The sequence below is a fragment of the Elephantulus edwardii genome, unplaced genomic scaffold, assembly GCF_000299155.1.
Source record: "Elephantulus edwardii isolate Elephantulus edwardi_28Jun2011 unplaced genomic scaffold, EleEdw1.0 scaffold00029, whole genome shotgun sequence".
Classification (NCBI taxonomy): Eukaryota; Metazoa; Chordata; class Mammalia; order Macroscelidea; family Macroscelididae; genus Elephantulus; species Elephantulus edwardii.
In genome coordinates this window covers 11,034,359-11,046,818 of record NW_006399779.1, presented here as the reverse complement: position 1 = coordinate 11,046,818, position 12,460 = coordinate 11,034,359, and the positions used below count along the sequence as shown (strand labels likewise).

The following is a 12,460-nucleotide window of genomic DNA, read 5'->3' as shown; positions in this document are numbered from 1 at the left end:
ATTCTCTGGATACCCTAGGCATTTTTTCCCCCTACCCAGGGGCCAGAGGGTACAATCTGGGGACTGAGGAGCTCACCCTGAGGGCCCTGACAACCCGCCCTGGGCAGAGGGCCGTGACGGCTCCCCCCGAGCTGAGGGCCGAAGACAACCCGTCCCGAGCAAGGCAACACCCCCCATGGGCTGGCTGGTACACTCCCCTCTACTTGCCCCCACACTAATCAGGTCCCCTCACCTGACCGAGGAGTGTGCGGCCAGGGACAGCATCTCCAATTCCAGCACCACCACTTTTACCCCCCGCCCCCTCATAAGTGGTCATACTATAATTTGAAGTAGGTGTCACTTCCCTCCCCCTTTATAAATGGCAAAGGGAACCTGAAAATTGTGAACAGTCTCCCCCCAGGTCTAAACATCTTTTGGCAGAATCATTCAACAGATCAAAATATGTGGTGCATTTGGGATGTTGGTTCTCTTGGACATGCTGCCACTGTAAGTGTCATCAAGTAGACAACTCACAATGACTTTTAACAATCCATTGTATAGGTGATCATCTTCTCTGGTTTTCCAAGGAAACCCAAACCTGCAGGTGGTGGGGCCCACGTCTCCCCCATGGGCGGCAGGGTGCGCGTCGTCTCTTATGTGCGGGCGGTTGGGCATGTACCATCCCCTAGCGCAGGTGACTGGCAGGAGCTCGCTATCTCCCGCGTGTCATCTCCCACGTGTCATCTCCCCCGCAGGCAGCCGGTGGGCACGTATCATCTCGTGCACAGGCGACCCACAAGCGCGCGTCCTCTCTGTGCGGGCACACGTCATCTCGTGCGTGGGCAGCTGGTGGGCATACATCATCTCGTGCACGGGAGACCAGAGGGCTCGCATCATCTCTTGGCGGGTGTGCTTCATCTCTCGGAGTGCTCGCGTCATCTCGTGCACTGTCAGCCAGTGGGCCAGCAGGCGCGTGCCATCTTCTGCCCGGGTGGCTGGTGGGCGCAAGCCATCTCCCAAGTATCATCTCCCTTACGGACGACTGGTGGGCACGCGTCATCTCGTGTGCAGATGACCTGCAGGCGCACGTCATCTCTCGGCAGGTGGGCAGCTGGTGGGTGTGGGTGTGCGCCATCCTTCTGCACGGCCGGCCAGTGGGCACACTTCATCTTTTGGCGTGCGCGCGCCATCTTGTGCGCAGGTAGCCAGCGGGTGCACACCATCCCCCAGAGCGGGTCGGCCAGCAGGCGCGTGCCAACTTCCGCCCGGGTGGCTGGCTGGGCAAGCCACCTCCCGAGTGTCATCTCCCACACGGGTGGCTGGCAGGCACGAGCCATCCTGTGTGCGGGAAGCCGGCGGGGGTGCACCATCCCCCACGCAGGCGGCCGCTGGGCGAGTGCCATCTTCCATGTGGGTGGCCAGCGAGCACAAGCCATCTCCCGCACGTCATCTCCCACACGGGTGGCTGGTGGTCATGCTTCATCTCACATGTGGGAAGCCTGTGTCTGCCCACTTCCCCTGCCGCCGCCATCTTGGCTCCAAGAATTCTCCTCAGAACAAGTACACTTTGCTGCAGTGTGGTGGCTCCACCGCACTAGTCCTGGGGAGGCCCGGTGCCCACCCTCCATCCTGGGCAAGGGATTCCATAGGTTCCGGCTGTGGGAGCTTCATGGAGCTGCGGCTGCTGTGAGGCGCAGTGCGGGCTCTGCGGGAGGGGGTTGGGAGCTGCAGCACTCACCCATTCTTCCTTGGAAATCCTTGAATTCCTCTTGTTGAGCCTCAGTCCTCACTGAAGACCAGTCATCAGCTGTTTAAATGTTCAATTATTAATAAACAGAAGTCTGTAGAGGGTCATAATGGCCCTTTTCCAAGTGGTCCGCTGCTATCGCAGCTCACCACGTTGTCTCTGCCTCCGCCGCCATCTTGAAATCTTTAGCATTTTTTAACCACTACCACAGTCTTATTTCTAGGAACCTGATGTCCTGGGTTCATGAGAATTTGTCTCCTCAGGTGTCTGTAGATAGAATTTTATGGTTTACATGAACTTGGACAAAGAAGAATACTCTTAATTTTTATTAATGTGAAACTTAAATAGAACATTTTCCTTTCCTTATAAACATATACAAGAAATGACATCACTGTTATTATCTGTGACATTGCTGATCAAAATATTTATACTCATCACTGTACACTGTGAGAGTTTGTTATTTAATGTGTTAATTATATGCTACTATATAAAACTTGTTTGAAACCTATTTTTATAATAATATATAGGTATAATTAGGTGTTTGTTTTTGTGGGAGTATTTTGGTTAATACTTATTTGGTATAGTTATAAAACATTCTGAGAAAGGGTTTGTAAGGGTTCACTAATCGAGGGAAAAGTCATTGGTACTAAAAAGAAAAATAACTCGTGCAGAGCCATGGCTTTCAACTTAGGCTGCATATTAGAACTGCCTGGAGGATTTTTGTGTTTTAAATTCATCCTTACTAACTCTATTTAATTGAGACAGACTAGGAGGATAAAAATCTTTATCCTTAGGTACTTCTAATGTACAACCAGGGTTGAGAATGATTAAAGGACTGACTTAATAAGGAGACATCCTTCTCTTATTCACTTGACTACATACTAGATACTATTCTCTGAATTTCTCTGTTGTTTTGTAGATTATGGTGTACTTTATCAAATTTGGGAGGTTAATTTTCACAAATGGTTCTTAATTTAGAACCATTTGGGCTTAGTGTTAAGGAGTTGCGCTGCCACTTTGAAGGTACTTGGTTCAAATTCACCAGCTTCTTTGTGGGATAAATATGAGCATTCTCCTCCCATGTGATTGACAGCCTCTGAACACCTGCTAGAGATATGAGATTGTTCCAATTCTACAACATTATCTGAGTTTCTGTTATTTTGTAGATTATGGTATAATTTCTCTAATTTGGAAGGTTAATTTTTGCAGTGGATCTTAATTACCCTCTCAACATACTTGAAATAAATTTTTCAAATTGGTGAAAGCAATTCAAGTGTATATGACCTGTTTTTCATTCCTGATTTAGTGTTCTTTTATCAATTTTGTGTAAGTAGAAGGATTGTGTTGTTGTTATGTATTGGGTCAGAAATGACTCATAGCTAAGCTAACCTTTCTTTCAGGTTCTCAGAGGCTATAAATCTCATGGAGGAGATTGCCTCTTTCAGCTGGTGAAATTGAACTGCCTGACTTTAGATTGGCAGTGCAACTTCTTACCCCCTAGGCTACCAGAGCTTCCTATATGGGGTATATACATTATAAAGTACATTTCTTTGTATAAATCTGCCTCTCCAAAGAAGCCACCACTTGCCCAGTTTCCTTTGTATCCCAGATAGATAGATAGATAGATAGATAGATAGATAAAGATTAGATTACACTGACTGATTTTAACTGGATTTCCCTTGCTTACTCCCTCCCCATAAGAATTGTTAGTTATGAGAAATACTGTTAGTGTCTTTTAGTTCTGACTCTGACTCTCCTAGTTAGTCATTGGTATGTTTGAGTCCATAATTTGTGTGTGTTTGTGTCAGTCATCTTACTGAGAGTTTTCTTGTTTCTATTGGCCCTCTGCTTTACCAGACATGTCCTTTTCTAGTGATATTTCCTGATAATGAGTCCAAAATAAACAAATTGAGCTCTTGTGAACAAGTCAGACTCTTGCTACTTTAGCTTCTAAAGAACATTCTAGTTGTGAAGATTTATTGTAGTGGCTTGTGTATTGATGGGATCTTGGAAACTATGCCACCTAAATTTTAAATAATAATAGAGGCATCTGTGATAGGCAGGTTTCAGCAGGGCTTCGAGACTAGGAAGGAAGGACTGGGTTACACGTCTTCTTTCCAAAATGGCCAATAAAACTCCAGTGGAGCACAACAAAGTAGGATTCTTGTTAGGTGCTGTGAAGGTCACTCATAGCAACTCTATGACTGGATCTGAACCTTGCCTTGTTCTTTGCCGTCCTCATCATCCCTGATAAACTTGAGTGCATTGTTACAGTCACTGGGGTTCTTTTATGCATGGCCCTTTATATTCTTGCCAGCCATGTAAGGATGTATATCCTTGCCAGGTGCAGAGTTAATTATAAAATATTTGTGTTTCTTATGAGTATTTTTAAGTTCTTTGCATTTCTTTTTCTCTGATCTATTTATATACTTTGTTGGTTCTTTTGGAACCCTGTTCTCTTATTGATGAGGCTTTGTAGTGATAAGGTACCTTTAGTGGCATAGTGTAGAGAGGTTGCCTGTGACATTTCTACTTCACGAACTTTTGAAAGATGGTCAGTCTCCTGCCTTGTGATGTACAGCCTCAAAGAGCTGCTGAAGTGTCATCTTGTGTTCCAGTTCAATAGTGAGTTTTCTTGTATTGATAAACTCAGTGCTCTGTCATGGGTTGGTAATTTGACTTTGATTATAACGCTTTTCTTATTCATGAATTTAAACTGTCATTGCGTCCAAAGACTTCTAAAGAACCTTTCATATGCTGAGATAACTTTTCACTATATTCTACTTTTTTTTGTATTTTTTTTTTTTTTAATCTTTAAACTCCTCAATCTGTGTGGACTTTAATACAAAGGGTGAAATAGGAGTGCAACTTAATACTATTTACTAAGTAACCCACTGTCTGAAATGTCACTTTTGTTTATTTTGCATGCATTTATTCTCTTTTTGACGTTTTCTGATCCATGAATTTTTTATCATACCAAAATTTTAAAAATTCTTTGCCGATTTTTTAGCAAGCTATTTTAGAATTCTTCTGTAGTCATAACTTTTTAAGAATTTTTTAAATTTTAATGAAAGTTTACAGAGATTTTGGATGTCCACTCATTTGTTGTTGCACTTTCCTCTCCACCCACCCCTCCCCCAGTTTGCTTTTCTCTTTGAAACGTGTAAAAAAAAATCTTTCATTGTCATACTAGTCATAACATTTTTAACATAAGATTTTTTTTTAAAAAAAATTAATAATTTTGTGTGTGTACCATCAAATCAGATCTGAGTGGTACAGGAGGAGATTGTCCCTTTTCCAGCAGAACATCTGGACTAGTCATAACATTTTAAAAGAAAACTATAGCAGCTTTTAAAAACATGTTTTTCTTTCTAAGTAAAGTCCCATTATCAGTGGTACTTGGAAAGATTGGCCAGCTAGTTTATTCTTCCCTAATAATTTTTCTCTACACATAATTTCTCACTTTTTCCAAACTGATGCTTGCTTTACAGAATTGTTTCATGAGATAGTGGTTGTTAGGTGCCAGCGAGTCCAGCATGACCCATGGTGACCTATGACCAACAAACGTAGGATTCACACTCCTTGACACATTAGAGAGTAGAGTCCCTTGCAGCAGTAACCATGTCAATCCATCTGGTTGGGGGGGTCTTCCTCTCCCTTGCTGACTCTCTACCTTTCCGAGCATCATGTCCCTCTCCAGGGAATAGCCCATCCTAGCAACATGCCCAGAGTATGTGAGGCGAAGCCTCATCATCCATTCAGATACACCTTAGTCCTCAAACAGACCTCATTACTCCTCAGTAATTTGGAGAGGTCCCTAACTATAGCCTTTCCCAGTGAAGTATGTCTCCTGTATTTCTGACTGCTTGTATCAAGGGTGTTAGTTGTGGATCCAATTAAGTAAGATGAAATTGTTGATAGTTTAAATCTTTTCTCCATCTATCACGATACTGCCTGTAAAGAATCTTTGTTTTGTTGGCATTCATATGCAATCCATATTGAAGGCTGTACTCTTTGATCTGCAAGTGCTTCAAGTCTTCCTTCTTTCAGCAAGCAAGGTTGTATCATCTGCATAACGCAAGTTATTGATAAGCCTCTCTCTGATCTTGATACCACGTTCTTCCTCATAGAGTTTGGCTTCTCAAAGAATTTGTCCAGCACACAGATTGAATAGGGGTGGGTGTGGGTGTGTGGGGAGGGGGGTGTGGAGAGAGAGAGAGAACACAATCCTAACCCACTCCTTTCCTTGTCTTAATTTTAAACCATGTAGTGTTCCTTTGCCTCCAAGGAGCAGCCTGGTTTAACCGTCTCCAGGATAAACCTGTTCATTCTCTTAGCAGTCCATGGTATATTCAGTACTCTTCTCCAACACCACAGTCCAAAAGGCGTCTATTCTTCTCTCATCTCCTAGTCATTGTCCAGATCTCTGATGCATAGCAAGTGATTGCAGAGACCATGGCGTATATCAGATGCACCTTTTCCCCCAGATTGACATCATTGCTCTTCAGTACCTTGGAGAGGTCTCTGACAGCAGACTTTCCCAACACAATATGTCTTTCTAATTTCCTGGCTGCCGATGCCACGAGTGTTGATTGTGGAGCCAAGCAACCTAAGGCCATGAATAATCTCAATCTCTTCGTCATCTATCATGATGCTACCAATAGGCCCAGTAGTGAAAATCTTTGTTTTCTTGATGTTGAGTTTCAGTCCATGTTGAAGGTTGCAGTCCTTGACCTTCTACAGCAAGTGATTTAAGTCCTTAGTTTCAACAAGGTTGTGTCATTTGCATAATGCAGATTGTCTTTGGAGAGGGATGTCATACTTGGGAGGGTGGAGGGACAAAGCAGGAGAGGAAGACCCTCGATGAGGTGGATTGATTCTGTGACTGGGGTAATGAGAGTTGGTGTATCAGAGACAGTATGATTGACACAGGGCAGAGCAGGGATTGGGGCTGTTGTACATAGGGTCGCTATGTTACACAGACGACTCGATGACACTTTAACAACAACAGTGTTCCTTTGCTCTGTTCGCACAGCAGCCTCCTGTTTTAGGTTTAGGTTTCACAGGAGCAAAACTAAGTGATCTGGGATTCCCACAGTCAAGTGCCTTTGCATAGTCAGTAAAGCATAGACAGACATTCTTTACTTTCAGTCAGGATCCATCTGGCATCAGCAGTGATATCCTTGGGGCCATTGCTTTGTCTAAATCCTGCTTGAACTTCTTCCAGTTCCCTAGTTCTCGACTGCTCAGTTTTTTAATGATTCAGCAGTATTTTGCTTGCATGTGATATTAGTGATACTGTTTGATAGTGTCCATAGTATATTGGATCACCTTTTTGGGAGTGAGAACAATTATGGACCTCTTCCAATCCATTGGCCTGACATCTGTTCTCCAAATTTCCTACCATAGACTTGTGAGCACATCTAGGGCTGCATCTGTTAATCAAAACAAGTTAGTTGGTATCTCCTTGATTCCTGGGACCTTATTTTTTTTGCCAGTACAAAAAGGCCCATTCACCAGGTACTAACTGGTTTAAATAACAGGTTTCTAGCCAGCAAATGATTGGTAACAGTTTACATATGATTATTAATTAAATAACAATCCAGCCAAACAGCTTACACCTGATAGTTAATGAAACAGAAAGCCAGCCTACCTTCTGGAATCCGAACTGCTTCAAACAAGAGGCTTCTTATATACATGAAATATTAACTTCCATTTTCTAAAGGAGAAAAAGAAAAGTGAGGGACAGTGTTGCTCCTGGATGTTGTGTGAGAAGTCCTGTAGAAAACAAAACTTTGTAAACCACCATTTATCTGACTTACTTGAACGTTCTTGACTGTAGTAAAAATATTTTATTTCCATTTGAAAATAATACTTTTCTGTTTAGGCCTCAGGTGATAATATTGTTGTTGTAATAAATATTATAATAAAAATTCTTGTTAAAGAATTTGGATAATATTAAAGATTAAAAAAATGGAGAATTACTACCTGTGGGTCGGTCATAACTACCAGAAACATTTTTGCTAGTTTTTAAATCTTATATTGCACTTATGTTCCCTGTTCATGCTTTGTCTCAAGATGAATGTTCTGCAGCAGTGTTTCTCACAAAGTCTGCTTTAGGAATCCCTGTTTCATTTAGGCAAGGATCTGGTAGCTTAGTGGAATGAACTTGTGCTGCCAACCCAAGGACATGTGGTTTAAATCCACTAGCCTACTCCACAGGAGAAAGAGGACTGCTGTCTCCTCGTGTAATTTACTGCCTCAGAAAACCCACTGGAGGGTCAGCTATGAGTCTGCTTTGTCTCTTAAGTACCCAACAACATTACATTAGAGGATCTGCAAATGTTTTTTAAATAAATTGAAAAATTTTTGCATTTTCACTCTTACTCTGCGTGTACAGTGGAAATTTTCAGCACTATATATTGCGACAGATTAAGTGCAGGAGCAGATATGGAACTCAATTGCTGTTTAAAAAGCCAGCCAGCCATTAAAGAGATTTGGAAATTTTCTTCACAAGATTGCCCCATATTTATGTTAATCTGTATAAAGCTTATTATCTGTAAATGAATGAATAAAAATATTTTTTTCTGTTTTCCTTTTTAAATAATCCACATACTTTGGGGTCGTCACTTTGAGTATGAAGAGATTTTACCAGCACAGATCTTGAAAATTGCTGCAAAAGCAATATGAGGGGAATTTTTTTAAAAGTATTTATTATGAAAAAGAACTTTGTGAAAGAACTTGGAAGAATTCTTGTATGTGATCACGATTTATTTTTCTTTTTGCGCTTGTTTTTAGGCAAATGACTTCTGGTAACAGATTAAAAAAAAACAGGCATGTTTTTATAAGAGACATTTTTATGCTCTGTATTATGATAGTATGTCCTGAGATTCTTATGTTTGTGTTAAATTCTACTCGAGACTTTAAAAACAGTAACTTCAATTTGTTATTTATTTTTGTTTTTCCACTAGGCAGCTGAGTATGTTCCAGAAAAGGTGAAGAAAGCGGAAAAGAAATTAGAAGAGAATCCATATGACCTTGACGCTTGGAGCATTCTCATTCGAGAGGCACAGGTTTAGTGATATAGGATTACATTTTGTTCTCTATGGGTCCAGTCACACTACTTGGTTCTACAGTAAATATTTTCGTAATCCTAATATTGTAAATGCTGTTTATTGGTTTTCAATTTTAGAATCAACCTATAGACAAAGCACGGAAGACTTATGAACGCCTTGTTGCCCAGTTCCCCAGTTCTGGCAGATTCTGGAAACTGTACATTGAAGCAGAGGTTAATATTTTTATTTATTTTATTTTTTTTATATTATATAGCATCTAATGGGAATTGACGCATACACTATAGTGATAGAAAACAAATTAGGAACATAGCTCAACTAGGACAAAGGAGGATTTAAATGTCTCTTGCATTTTATTTTGTAAAATAGGTATGAAGGAGTAATTAAAATGAATTTTTGAAATTTGGGTCTTTTATAAGCTGATGATTGTTGCATTTTGGAGTTGCAACAACATTAAAACAGTTTCAATGGTATTGGAGTGCTTTAGCCTTTTATTTACTTGTCGTGTCAATTTATTGCCTCCTGTGTCATTTATTTAGAACTCGTTTTTCTTTTTATTCCTACTTACAAACTAATATGAATGGGATTATATGACAATGCTGCAATATTAATTTCATAGAGTACGTTGAGTGTCTGGTGAAATGAATTCTTTTTAGACTAAAATTTAGATTTTAATTTTGTAAAATGCTTGATTTGTCAATAAATATAAGCACTAATTTCAAGAGGAGGTTTTCTGTAGGATACAGTTTGCATTATGCCATGAATAAGCTCATGTGACTCAGATCTATGTAATTTTAATTTACCCAATGGTGTTTTTATTTAGTTCCTTTTGATTTTTGGGTTTTTGGTGTGTTGTTCTTTTTTTTTTTTTTTAGTTAATCATATTTACTTTAAAAAGACCCCATTCTTGATAAGAAAGAAAATTTCCATTTTTGAAGACTGACATTAGCAGTTAAGATGTTAAAATATCTTAATGGTTTGCTAATGGTTAACATCAATATTGTCATTTTCAAGAATTGGGTAGAAGGGATGAGATGAGAATCATTTATATCCACAGCAAGTGAAAAATGGTAGCCATTTCTTTTTGTACTTTTGCAGTATTCTTAGATATCAGTTTTATATTAAAAATTCTCAACATAGTCAAGTACACTGCAGCCTCATCCTAATATTTTCTATTATAGTTGAAATTTAATAATAAAAGGGTCTGTTTGGGATCTATTAAAAGGACTTTATTCACCAGCAGTGTTGAATGGACTTTAATACAACACTGTTCACCTGTGATATGTTTCTCAGAATGGATTCAGCTGACAGCCGACTTAAATTGAGGCTACAGTGTACTCATTGTATTTGTTGTTGTTTCCTTTGTTTTACTTTGTGGGGGGAAATTCACAAAAACAGTATGTATGTTTGTGTGTCTGTATGTGTGTGTCCTTTTATCTGTGTATGGTTGTGTATGTTGTATGTATGTTTGTATATGTGTGAGAGATTGGACCTTATGTGGAGTCTGGTTGTAATTTTCGCTTGTGACCATATCCTAAAATTCCATTAATTGTCCTCTGGGATAATTTCATTTCTTACTGTAATTAAATCACTGTGTGGTATATCAGCATGAAGTTGAACAGGTAAGTGATAGGCCTGTCTGAAATATGCTGAAACCAGTGCTGTTTCATGTTACTCATTTATGCAAGGAACCTGGATCACCTGAATCTGGTCTGCATTCCAGACACATTAGCTTATCTGAACTCATCAGAATGAACATGCTTTGCACATATTCATTTTTTGTTTGGAGAAGTAGTTTAGTTTTAAAAATTTGTTTTCCGTTTCCTAAATATTTAGATATTATCCATGCATTTTATTATATGTTCAGTTAAAATTGGTGGTTAGGTATCATTAAAAACAAAAAAGTTTTTATTTCTCCCATATCCTGATTGTAAAATAAAAGCATTCTGAATAAAGGGAAAGGCTGGTCATATACCAAGGGGCTGAAAGTTGACAGGCTCATTTCATGTATTTCAGAGGCCTGATTCATAGTTAGTAATGTGTGCAGTTATTTCTCATACACATTCATAGTTGGATATACATAAAACATCTATTTAAAAACCAAAGCAAATATATGTATATTTTTAAAATTTTTCTATTCCTGGATTAGGAAATTAGTATCTTGAGCCATATCTTTATCTTTAAGTTTTTTATTCTCAATTTTTATATTGTGATACTTCTGTGAAAGACTAAAATGTTCTTTGGAGATAGCACACTGTGGCCTTGAATAATCTTGGAGAAGATAAATAACTTACTCATACTTTTAACCAACTCTGAAGCAATAATAATTAATGTCTAGTATTAACAGTGTTTACATAATATTTTTATTTTCAAAAAGAAAATTTTTCTAATCTGTTGTAACTCAGTACTTCATGATGGGAAGATTCTAATATTTCTTTTATTTACATTTAGTTATATCAACTTCTTTGCTTCTAAATACATTTATTTGCTTTCTTCTAGTAGAAATCGATAATAATAATTTGTTTCCCTCAAGAAAAATTTCTTACAGTAAAACCTAGTTAAATATAAAACCTTTTTGGATTTTTATTTCTAAACTTGAAGCAGCAACTGAAAATTAGTATGCATAATAATTATTTTGAAGTTAGTGACACTAATACTTATCTAGGACAAATTACCAGTGTATACTACATAGATCACATTTCGCCTTAAATACTTGAAATGTATTGGTTTATTTTTATATTTCAGAAAAGCTACTTCACATGATTTAACAATATCATAAGAGCAGCAGTTGTTTTAAAGTAATAAAGTTATTTAGTATAAAGACTGAAGGAAATTGTTAGGATGTGAAAATACTTTTGCTGCTGCTTAGTGTTTTCGTGGTTTAAAAAATGTAACGACAACATCTTAATGTATCTCCAATCGCTCAGCTGGTGTATGGCTATCTTAAATACAACAAAGTATATTTATGAATTCAAGAAATGCTAACATTTAAACACTAAAGAGAAATACACCAGTACTTTTTTTAGACGTGATTCACAGAGTCACAAAGTACAGTAAGTTCCCAGTATACAAACATTTAATTTAGTGACAACTTCTACTTCCCAGTAATGCTGTTTGCCCTCACCTTAACATGATTGAACCAAACTCTACTAGTAACAAATTGCTTTTCTCAGTCACTTTCACTTACTCATTTGAGGTTTTTAAAAAATATCTTGAAAAGATTTTTGAGACTTTTCTACTAAAGTACGGCTGAATAAGAGCTTTTTGCGTCTGTTCTGAGTTATCTACAAATTCCCCAAGGGACGTACTTGGCATCTAGTTGTAAACTGGGAGCTTGCTTGTACTACAAAGTAGAGAAAATGAATACACATTACTGCCACATATCTTCAGAATTTTTTTTTCTCCCTGTATAATTCCTGTCACTTTTCATATAAGCAGCAATATTAGTGGGAAGTAATGTATGTTGCAAAAGCCACAATCATGAAAATTTCCTACTGAAAAACGGTGTTTTTTACTGGTAGCTGAATGAAAAAATGAAGATAATAATGCTGCGGATGATAATAGTAACATTGTATCTGTCTTTTAAAACTGTAATTCTTTAATAAAAGTATATAGAGAATTGATTGCTTCTTATTTGAAAGTGCTTATAATATGAATTATT

The 12,460-nt window shown here is 38.6% G+C and overlaps 1 protein-coding gene across 1 annotated transcript in view; it reads left to right on the top strand.

Annotated features, from left to right (window-relative positions):
• The window catches only part of CSTF3 (cleavage stimulation factor, 3' pre-RNA, subunit 3, 77kDa), a 101,657-nt gene that overhangs the window by 24,334 nt on the left and 64,863 nt on the right, over positions 1–12,460 (top strand). Inside the window, exons 2-3 of the mRNA XM_006883737.1 lie at positions 8,698–8,799; positions 8,919–9,014. Of these exons, the coding sequence (XP_006883799.1) occupies positions 8,698–8,799; positions 8,919–9,014 (198 nt within the window). The remainder of the gene's footprint in view (positions 1–8,697; positions 8,800–8,918; positions 9,015–12,460) is intronic.